The 12,501-nt window shown below is 30.2% G+C and overlaps 1 protein-coding gene across 1 annotated transcript in view; it reads left to right on the forward strand.

Moving 5' to 3' along the window:
- The window catches only part of LOC147068247 (uncharacterized), a 38,882-nt gene that overhangs the window by 16,523 nt on the left and 9,858 nt on the right, over window positions 1-12,501 (forward strand). Inside the window, exons 2-4 of the mRNA XM_085952695.1 lie at window positions 6,740-6,945; window positions 9,635-9,770; window positions 11,562-11,695. Coding sequence (XP_085808821.1) covers window positions 6,740-6,945; window positions 9,635-9,770; window positions 11,562-11,695 — 476 coding nt within the window. The remainder of the gene's footprint in view (window positions 1-6,739; window positions 6,946-9,634; window positions 9,771-11,561; window positions 11,696-12,501) is intronic.

Raw genomic sequence — 12,501 nt, forward strand, 5'->3', positions numbered from 1 at the left:
CAACACCTTATAGAAATATGAAGAATACCTAAATTTAATTAAAGGTACAAAAAAAATATATATAATAAGTATCTATTATTACATATTTCAATCTAACCTACATAATACACAGTCCAGATGAATAAATGTGCCTCGTAAAGCCTTCGCCGTATTACAAACGATGAAAACGTCACATTTATCGCGCGATAAAACTCAACTCCATACATGTAACAAAAAAAAATCTAATAAATTCGCGTTCAAAATACAGATTAAACGTGTGATTTCACGCATCGGGTCGCCCTGCGTTCGCAAAACGCGCGGGAAAATAAAAACAAGGTAGGTATCGAAATAGAGAGATCTCATCAGCTGGGAGCTTTTAACAAACCTCCAGCAATAACCGGAACCCATTAATTTATTCCAACGGACACATTTACTCAAAATCTTAATATTAAATGGTACACATTAGCAACCATTATTAACGCATATTTTCTATAATCACCTTAATTCCAAATAATATTTTATTTTTCAACCTCAGACAATATTTTTATTGTGCTTTATTTGTCTATGGCACTCGCATAGATAAATATAACAATACTGATGTTATGTCACTAGCGTGAATTTATAACAATTACCTTATTGCAACTTATATAATAATATTATATATTATTATGTAGCAATGACTAGGAATTAGTAAACAATCAGAGGGTTGGAGCAGACCCTTTTTTGAGTTGCTCCGCTCCGGGACCTAATACTTGCTCCAGCTCCGCTCCAGGTAAAAGGTTTTAATATGTATTATTATTATGTATATGTTAAAATTCATCAAAAATAAGTAGTTTAAAAATAATGTTTATTATTCGTTATTTTCATTATTAATCCTATTTAACAAAATTTCCGACAGAAAATCGTTTTTTATTATCTGCCTCTTGTCACTTCAAATTAATTTTATGGTGAAAATTAATAATAAAAAAACCTCCGGAGCAGTGAAGCACTACAAATTTTCGGTGCTCCGGGTAAAATCCCATTGCTCCACTGCTCCGTGCTCCTGCTCCGAGCTCCGCTCCAACGCTCTATAAACAATTGTATTATTCAGCGTTCACCTCGACGTCAAAATCAATTAACTACCTTACAAGACTTTATTTAACACAATCCCAATCGGTGCGACAAATAATGCAACTAAAAATATTATTATAAAATATATTTGAGTATCTAAATTAGGCACTTCGACATCTTAGTAATTTTAATAAAGTTTATTGACTATTTTGGTCGTTTTCACATGATTATAATGTATGAAATCCGTTGGTGAAATCTGGTGCTAAAATAAAAATATCCGCAATATATTCAATATTTTTGTATGGCTCCCAGATGATTGATTCCAGATTAAGATAAAATAAAACAATGGTCACCGTAGATACAACACTACTTTGAAAACAAAAGATTTAAAAATAAATCTTCTACTTTTCATGGAAAATTAACACTTAATAACACGCTACGCTGATGGTGGGTACCTATGACTATTAACTTTGGTAACAAAAAATATTCACATTTGGACTAACAAAAACAGCAAAGCAGTCAATTATGTTATTTTGTTTGAACTTTACCAATGATTATTTCTTACAGAAATAAAATTCGATGTATTTAAGTACTCAATTTTAGTGTAATTTAGCCTGCTAAATTCGTTATGTTTAATTTCAAATAATGTAATTAATATTTTTGTAATTATTTTAATCATTTTAGCGTAGTCAGTTAATGTAATTGGTAATAAATGAGTAATTTTCAAATGTGATCAATTCCAAAAAAATATTGCCTAGATCACTCTTAATAGACTGCTTGATATTATGTAGTTTTCAGAACTCGCCACCAAAATTGTTTAAAAAAAACTTACCTACTCAATATGGGACTAATTTTTATATAGTAGCCAAATCCAGCAGATTTCTTTTCAAACAAAATCAAATCCATTTAATATCTGAGTGTTTCACAGACATAGTAAACCAAGTCCATTCTGGTTATTTTTGAGTAAGCTAGGTTCAAACATAATATTTAAGAATTTCTTATTCTGTAAGGGTATGATTTCCTTTACATAACAACTTAAATATACTCAAAGCAACTCTTCAGAATGGCAATTATACCCTTACAGAATTATAAATACTTAAATATTATGTTTGAACTTAGCTTACTCAAAAAAAAACCAGAATGGACTTGGTTTAATATGCTTGTGAACCGCTCATTTAATCCAATCGTGTCATCGAAAAGGCAGGCATCTTGCTGGATGCCATACATCACGAAGTTGATCAGAAAAACAACGTCTTTGTTTTCTTGGTAGTAAACAAAAACTATTTAGGAAAAAGGAATGAAAATATCGGATTTTCTCACTTTTGTCAAACAGTGGATTTGACCAAATTTTAAAATTACCTCCCAATGTAGCAATTTTAATTTTAACATTTCTAAGACTGAATAAAAAACTGTGAGAATTTTGATTGAACTTGAAATAGCCTCAGAAAAATATGTATAGTTTTATTACGTTTTTATCAACGTATATCGCATTCTGTTTGAGTACTTTACCAATAAATGATACTGTCCCAAATCCACTTGTATCGCTTGAGTCGTTAACTTAATTGGCGAACCACTCTCTCTATATACAATAAACGTGGGTTAGAATATCAATCGATGATTTTTCTAATATTTGTTTCTTATACTATTACATTTTATTATCCTATTTTCTTAATAACTAATAATAAATAATAGATTTTATTTAAAATTCGTATGATATCAATACTTATCCACACATTATATTTGAAATAGGTACTTTCACAATTTTCTCATAATAATTGAAGCTTTCAGGCTACTTGTAAAGCTTAAAACATTTTAACAAAACCACATAAAATATTATATTGAAAGTTCTATCAAATTTCATTATTTATTTACATAACAAATAAACCGACGAAAGTTTTTCTTTCAAACGTTGTAAAATAAATTATTACAGAAATGCACTGCTTTTCTCTAATTAGCTGTAAATCATTATTGAAATTACTGAACACAATATTGTTGGCATAATAATATATAATGTACTATTTTCAACCATCCCAACCAAGTACATATTATCAGAGATTATTACAATATTACGTATAAATAAATGGTAATATATCTGGCTATATACAGCTTTTAATTATCTACCTACGCAGAAAATAAGTATGTGTTATTATATTCAAATTGTGTGGTTTAAAATAAGCAGTATTACTTTAAATAAATATTCAGATAAATAAATATACATATTGTAATAATTATTTTAATTTGATACACTTATTTTAAATCACTTTATTTAACACAATAATTGTTCTAAATTAAGAAACTGGTAAATTTTCTCATTAAGCTACCAATTAAAACAAGTGTACATACAAATTTTATTGACTTGAAATGATGTAGAATGTTTACGCTTTCATAAGTGATTTTCACGATTTCATATCAAAATTCAAATAAATTGTCATGTGGCGTGTACAAGTGCGTGCGGTCTATGCATACTCTATAAATTATGTGCAGCATCCCCAGAAATAATAAAAACAGTTTTGTTACTAATGGTAAATATTACATAATCATACTTTCCCTGATGATTCTATATTATTAATAGTTTAGGAATATGACAGAACGACACCTCCGAAATACCACTCATTAGCGGCTCTCGTGGTGCAGTGTGTAAGGCGCTGGCCTTCCACCCGAGAGTTCTGGGTTCCTCTTCCGGTGAGGACACAAAAATTTATGTGTTTTTCTCAAAGCCTGGGTATTTGTGATTGTTGAAAATTATTAACAGCCACTTTGTACGAAAAAGCAAGGACATGGTTATTAATAATTTTAAAAAAATACCACTCATTATACTAGATTATTGATCACTCGTAGAAATGCTTTTTTTATATAAAATCTTAAATAAATAATTTGTAGCAAATAATGAACATATTATTTACTTCAAAATTTCACTAACTCCAAACTTTCAGAACTGAGATATATAAATAATTATACTGTTTTGTACTATGATTTAAAGTAACAAAAATATAACATATTTAATCAATTGAACACAAAATTGTCTTAAAAAATAGTTTATTAGTGCAAAAATATGATTATTAAAACCTTCAATCCAAAACAGGAATTATTGGATTTTTCCACTAAGGGGACTGAGTATGGATGGTATGACTATAGGTGCAGTTATATACAGTAGTATACAGCAATATTGCTGTAAGCAAAAATACCGCAAACAATTGCTTTACATGGACCCCCAATTCTTATATTATCCCCTATCGGATGTTGGCCACCATCAGGGCGATCTTCACTTAGGCCAGTCTTCTACCCAGCACAATTCGACAGGGCTATATCCGTACCAACTACGCACGCACTTAGGCCACGAGCTACTGGAATAAAAAAAATATTTTTGTCTAAAAAGGTGTTTAAATGTCAAACAATTGAGAAATATCCGAGACGTACTGCATAGCTAAAAAAATATAAATATACATTACACTAACCGCATTATGAGAATACAAAAATATATCATTCCTAAGCTCATCCAGGAAAAGATCAACGATACTTTGGCCAAATTGCGTTATTATATTCTAAATCAAGAAACTGAGCATGTTAAGATAATTTCATCTAATGCGACATAGTGATGATACTTCACCAAAATACGAGTATTATTTAATAATCAAAATATAGTCGATTTATATTGATATAATATAATGAAATGAAAGTCACTTTTACTGTATATTGAGGTATAACAATAACTTGTAGTTGAAAATGAGAACTGAGAAAATTTGTTATTTCTGTGAATTTTAATTCTACTTCCATTTACAGAATCTTGTTTTTACGTATAAGAAGTCTTTCTAGATTCTAAGAAGGCGTCCGTTTAGGTTTTCAAATACCTTTGTAGTAGTGGTATCGCGGCAGCTGCCAAGTTTCTTTGATGGTTTAATGAATTTTGATTTACGTCGGTTCGTCCACGCCGTAAAATTTTAAATATTCACTTATGGTACGCAGGTATTTTATGTTCATTAGGTAGATACACCTTCGACAAAACAAAACAGTTTGCCTAAAATTAATTATAATTAAATAATATTACATTCTCTTTGTGATTTAAGTTGTGTTTACTTTTGGTTAAAACTCTATATTATATGCAAAAACGAATAAATAATTTTATCCAAATATATATTATTCAAAAGTGACCTCCCATTGTGTCTAAGCGTAAAATGTTTAACTAATATGTGCTACCAAAGCTCACGTATGCGTGTTAAACACTATCTCTTAATGTAAGAGAAATTAAAAAAATACGAGTAGCGCAACGTGCCATGGATCGGTGCATGTTGGGCATAACGCGTAATTATTACAAAATAAACCTATGGAAAAGGAAGCAGACAAGAGTACGCGATATGATAGAGGTCGCTAAGCAGATGGAATGGCAATAGGCCAGACATGTCGACAAATGCCGTAATTCAGTGGTACCCAAGGGACATCAAAAGCCCACAGGGACGACCTAAAACCCGCTGGTTAGACGAGCTCGTAAAGTTCGGTGGATATACGAACACCAAATAACTAGCGACCGGTAAGAGTGGAAAGAGCTAGGAGAGGCTTTCAGCCAGTAGTGGATCGACCCTGGCTGATACCCATATTAAAAAATAATCTAGAAAACCTTTTAAGCCATACAAAAATGAGCAAATTGCGTTTTATTAAATTAAACAACAATACAATGCAGTTCCACCATGAATTGACAGTTAAGAAAATAAAAGAAAATAAAAGTCATTTTGTATGTCTGTGTCGATACCTTGAAAGAGTTACTACTATAGAATACAATATATTATACAGATATGCTTATATTATAACTCTTTTCTGTATAACTAATAGCTATATGTGGCTAGCTGGAGTATACATGTTTGAACGTAATAACGCAAGAATTCTGATAAGTAATATTTGGTTGAATGACAGTGAAACAGTAGCATACCGTTTGAAAAACTCTGATATATACAAGCTGAAATGATATTAAACTAATGAATGCATTTAATATGTCGTCTAAAAATGTCATATTTAATATTAAATTATTCCTTTCATATATCTATAACGCATACAATATTCAATAACCATTTTTTATTATATTATAAGCATGAGGGTAATTAATACAACCCTCGGCAATATAAAATTATTATTATACTTTATGAAATATGCAAGCTGCATCAGTTTAAAATAAAATAATTTTAATAATTCTGTATTAATATTGCGTTAAGTCCTAAAGATAATATCTTAAAAATGGTTTGTTATTAAGTTATTATCAATGGAGGATATCTTTCCGTGCATCTAGATTATTATACGAATTTATTTTTCATTTTTTTTTAATATTCCTACGGCATATAAAATAATAACAAAGGATTTTTCATTTCAATTTTATATACTTATATGTTAAAAAATATATTATTTGCTTGCATGTTTTTACAAAAAGAACGTATTTGAGTTTTTTATAATAATTTTGTTTTTATTCGTTTCTATATTTCAACGCCTTACGTATGTTTACCTAAAATATACTGAAAAATATATTTATTGATACTAATACATGATTATTTACAAATTATTTGATTTTAGACTTTTTTTTTTATTTAAAAATATATATATTAAGCTCTTTGAAGTATGCATATAAGAAATCAAAATACTCATTGTTTTTAGTTTTATATTGATTATAATATTGTATACAATATATATTATGTATTTTTTTTTTAATATTTCTATTTCTTTGTTCCAGAATCCATCTGTATCCGGGTGTCAGAGGTGGTGGTGCCTGGGTATAGAGTTCGCGGAGAGTCAGCACTCCTGGAATGCCAGTACGAACTGGAACGGGACATCCTATACTCGGTCAAGTGGTACAAAGACAATGAGGAGTTCTATCGCTATATGCCCAAAGTTACGCCCCCACAACACAGCTATAGGATAGAGGGAATCAAAGTTGAAGTAGGTTTTAAAGATTTAAAAAAACAAACGTTTATAATTATAATTATTATTAATTTTGTCGTTTTAGATAGAATGTGTTTTCGATTATGTGGTGGTGTGTAATATTGTATTATACTCCTTTAAATAAAATCCTATGATGTTTGACATCCCATTCAAAGCATTGACCCAATAACCTGGGCTAATTTTGGAGTTGTTCATTACTAGGTCTAAGATAATATTATATTGATAATATATGAAATAATAATAGGCACAAGTCGGTTTACGGGAAGCCAGGTGGGAACCGCGCCAATTTTCATAGCTTATTTTGGCAAAATTCATGAATTCAAGAATGAAAACTTTACCTAACCTAACCTAACTTAACCTAACCGAACTTAATAAATAATCCAGTATAACAGCTATTTTCAAAATTTGTTTGCCGCAGGCTACCCTTAAGCCGACAAGAACCTAATAATAATGTATTATAAATGAGGTCTATATTGTCGACTCTCGTGGTGCAGTGCGTTAGGTGCTGGTCGTCCATCCGGGAGTTTTGGGTTCGATTCCCGGTGAGGACACAATATATTTATTTGATTTTCTCAATATATTTATGTAATTTTGAACAATCACAAACAGCCCGAGTGTTTGTAATTGTTCAAAATTTATTACTAACAACCACCCTGTACGAAAAAGCAATTACATGGTTATTAATCATAATAAGAAAGATTGGTTAAATGCGACGGATGAGGCGTAAACTCGAGAGATACGGGGTTCGATTCCCCGTCGGGGTGACTTACTTTTTTTCAAAAAAGATTTTTTCTATTGGTTATAATATACTCTCTCAGAAAGTGTTTTTCAAAATTATATATGTTCAATAATAAGAAAGGTCAATATTTACCAGATCACAGATTCAAATACATAGAAACCTGTTCCATTTACATATTGCAATATTTCGTATCAATAAACGTTACTAATCGCTATTAAATATATGGTCCGCCCAAGGATGAATCGGACAGAAACTTATTCATACGTATATCTATCATATATTTTATCAAGATTTTTAAAAGTAGAATTATCTAGACTGTTTTGTATTTAATCAAATATCTATCAAAATCAAACAAGTTTTTAATCAGGGTATCTTTAATAATTGCATTTATTAATGGCATCACGGAACCGCTTTCAATACTAAAAACATATCATTTGGGTACGATAAATCAGTTTTGCACTCTTAAAATAATTATGAAAATCTATATCAATTACTTTTAAGTTATTTACCTAGATAGATTTTTATATTATGTAAACACAAGTAGGAGTACAAAAAAGAATATCGTACCTTTTCTAATACATCGTTACTTTTAGTATTTGTTCTTTATTTCTAATACAATAAATACCAGTATTGACATTGTTTACCAATATCGAATGAGACGTTATACAACCTAAACTGAATATTGTTTACACTAGCAGGAACTGTGAAAAGAGTTTTAAGCTCAATTTTGTTGGGATCTTAATTATGCATTAAAATACTTAGAATCAGAAATGCTAGTTTATCTTTTTATTCCGTGGTGTAATACTTTCTACTTACTAGAGCTAAAATAATAGGTCCTTTGATACCGTTCAATAATACCACACAACAGAACGTGGAGTCCAATGATAGTAGTGTATGTAATAGAAGTGAAACAATCACTAACACCCAGATTTTGAGAAAATCACTTAAATGTATTGTGACCACACCGGGAATCAAACCCGAGATAAAAGTTCAGTGCCTTGCGCACTGGACTACAACGGTTCCGTACATCTAATACGCCTAATCATATAATTATTATAAAATAGATTCCGGAATATTCACAAAAAAAAAACATTAAATATGAAAATATTTTTTAAATATTCATTGAGCCGGGTCGTATAATATTCAAATATTTAATCCTCTGCCAAAGGAAGGGCACTATTTCTAAATGAAATTTTCAAAATTCAGTAAATTTTTTTATATCAGTATTTCCACAAAATATATATAAAAGTCAACTATTTCACGTGCTAAAAATTATATAACTTAAATAATCTCGAAATTTTTCTAAATGTGTAAAGCAATGGCGAGCAACCCCCGACCTGCGATTTGATTGTCTGGAGTTCAAAAATCATTTTTTTTATAATCGTGTGTCAATTATTTTTTTTAAATAATCAGTGTAAAATAAGATGCATGAAAGTCTTTAAGAAATTTAATTTGATCCCCGTGAAAACAAAAGTTGCCCATCACTGATCTAGACAGTTAAAACTCTAAAGCATATATCTTCTTGTATTGTGATGTTATAAAATTATTTAGGTGATTTTTCTTTATATCGATTTAATATTCAATAAAAAAAAAATCTTTTTTTTATGACTATAATATTTTTTTTTTATTAAAGAAACAAACCGTTATTATTATTACAAGTTAATATCAGTGATAGATTGACGCTTTAGTAGATATGGCAATACATTCGTAGTATTAGTGCGTTATTTTACGATTATTGTACATTTTTTGAATAGATATTGATAACGCACAATTAAATATTTTAAAATTAATCAATATGTAAAATATTCATCGAGTAAGCCTGTATAATATTCAAATTTTAATTCCTCCGACGAATCAAAAATGGGATGGTAGAAAAGGCACCATAAAAAATACTCACTTCACTTTAAACGTGAGGCATTCTGACTGCAATGTTTTTGTTTTACACAGCACCATCTCTCCGACGACAAGAAAGTAATGATCAAAGGAGTGACGCTGAAATCTTCGGGGATGTACAAATGCGAGGTGTCCGCCGAGGCCCCCGGCTTCAACTCGGCCAGCGGCGAGGGGCGAATGGAAGTTGTTTGTATGCGCAATAATTTTATTATATTATTTACTCAAATTATTTTTCGCGCGGAAGGAAACTGTATCATAATAATTTTGCATGTTGAAAATAAAAACAATTTTCCCTTTTTGTTTTGCTTATTACACGGGTTTTCCTTTTTTCGTGTCTTCGGCAAGTTAAGTAAGCACTTTAAAGCAGGCAGTAAATTACACGATAAAGTAAATCAGGAACAGTTAGAATGATTAAATTTTTCCTAGTATAAATTATATGTTGTTATTTATAAAGGTTTCTACTATTATTTTTACTATTATTATTACTACTACCACTACGTCACCATGTTTGATCCTCTTAATCATATGGGTCTCCATAGAGCGTGGGTTGTAAAGGGTTATCAAATTAGTATTATAGATGTTTAAAATGTCATCGCAGTCATTTGTTTCTGGATCCCACCAAAATTGTCATTCATGTTCAGTATTTTCTGCCAAATCATCATGGAAACATAGTAATTACATAGATATACAGCGTATATAATTTTTTTTTAAATATTACAAAGTTTTGGACATTACGTAAAATTTATGGACAAATAAATCGACCTACATATCGTAATATTCGTTATTTAATTGGAAATTTCGACTTAAATGGTAATGTTTGTAATATTAAGAATCAAACCCGTTAAAAACGTAAATTTACTGCTGAAAATATCGATGTTGTGAATCAAAGTGTGGATGAAAATCCAGAATAATCAATTACACGGCGTTCTCAATAACTTGAACTGTCTAATGTGAACTTAAGCAAAATGGCCATTTGATGCGTATTGACATTCAAATTAAAATATATATCTCTTATTCGACAACGTAAAATGCTTTCTTAATCAAAATTAATTGCAACTAATGCTTAGTTTGGTCAAAGATATGTTTGCGCATAAAAAATAAACATACCTAATACTATTAATTTTATAAAAATTCACGTAAAAAAAATGTATTCTGTCACGGATGGACAAGATGTGCAAATGCACTGACAAACAAACAGGTGTGGTTATGTTTTTGGGTATTTTTTTTAACTATTTTATCGGAAGTAGCGACGCACGGTCTCGTCAAATGTTGGTTTAATCAAAGCACGTCGAATTAGTTATACGATGTGGACTTCCCAAATTACATTTAATCTGATAACAACGTTTGCCGGTATGGACGTGCGCTGAGTTTCAATCAAAAGGTTTTCCAGGTGCATTGATGTATTTTCTCTTGACTCAGACTAGGCATAAAATTGATTCACAAATATTACCATTAAGTTTAAGAAAAACCATTTACTTATAAATATACTCGTAATTATATTGTTATATAATACATGTATATGTTGTAATATATCTTATAATATAAGATACTAAAGTCTTTCAAATATTATGGAGAGTGTTTTCTTTAGCGAATTACTATACAGCACTGAAACTTGACAGTAGATCATTTGAATAATGGAACATGGCGATTAAAAACCTTGTTAATGCAGCCATACTATAAAATAATCCCAGTATTTGTGTTATAAGAGTTCTTACTGAATGTCAGAATATACTTTTTGTCATGTTTCTCTAAAATTGCTAGAATATACCGATTTATGTAAATAACATTTTAACAATCTATAAATAACTTGTATCGAACAATAAAAATATCATTTGTACATAAATAAATAATAAAACCTTTTTGACTTTGTTCGAAATTCGAATGACTCGTCTTCGAACTTACGATTATCGTGAAATGAAATTGCTTTGAGTATATAGAAGAAAGCAGTAATCGGAAATTACTCTAATCGCTTTTATTGTAGACCTACCGAAGGACGGCCCTTATATAAACGGACAAGACAGAGAGTATCAGATAGGAGACACTCTCAACCTGAATTGTACTTCCGGAAAATCGTTTCCGGCTTCCATTCTACACTGGTACGTCAATGACGAGAAGGTTAGTATTGCATTCATAATAATTCACCTTAATGATTTTGGTAACTTTGAAAATATACTTGAAATTTTAAAGGAACCCCGAACACCATTAAAATTAATTTCGCTTGTAAGTATTCTTCCTTTAGCTGATTTATTATCATCGGCTTAAATCTACTGACAGTTCTGTTAATGGCCCTTTATATATTTTTATCTCATGACAAATTCGTGGTTATCGCTCTGCTTGTTTTTTTTACACAGTCAAGTTATTGGGGCAAAAAAACTTATAAATAACTTGACTGTATTAGATGAATGAGCGTGATTGTGTGCTTTATTTTATTTCTATGTTGTTTTTGTATTTATTTTTCATTTTTTGTAAAAATCGTCTATGCTGCCGAAGACTAATACGTCAAAGTAGATACAATAAAACGTCTCTCTAGTTTAAAAAAAAAACTAAATTAGTAATGTCTGCGTGATTTATTACCATATTGAATGATACAATAGTGTTTTTGGAACTTTAAAATTGCAGTTGAGTCAAAAATAATATATTATGGAGCAGTGGTGGCGAATCTATGGCACGCAAAATGATTTTTCATGGCACGCGAATGTTTTATTTAGAAGCGAAAAATATTCCAATTATAATATTAATAATAAATGACAGATCACATTGTATAAAAAATAGCAGCCAAATACTGTTCAAGAATAAGCATTACCTACGTTTAATGTGAATATATAATTGCATAGTTTGGTCCTTAGGCTTTATGCGTCACATATAATATTATTGCGCTAACCTCATCAGGCGGCGAGAGAGACCGCGCCGCGAACCTCTGA

This window comes from Rhyacophila brunnea, unplaced genomic scaffold (assembly GCF_057557595.1).
Source record: "Rhyacophila brunnea isolate RB1 unplaced genomic scaffold, BYU_Rbru_1.0 scaffold_3, whole genome shotgun sequence".
NCBI lineage: Eukaryota > Metazoa > Arthropoda > Insecta > Trichoptera > Rhyacophilidae > Rhyacophila > Rhyacophila brunnea.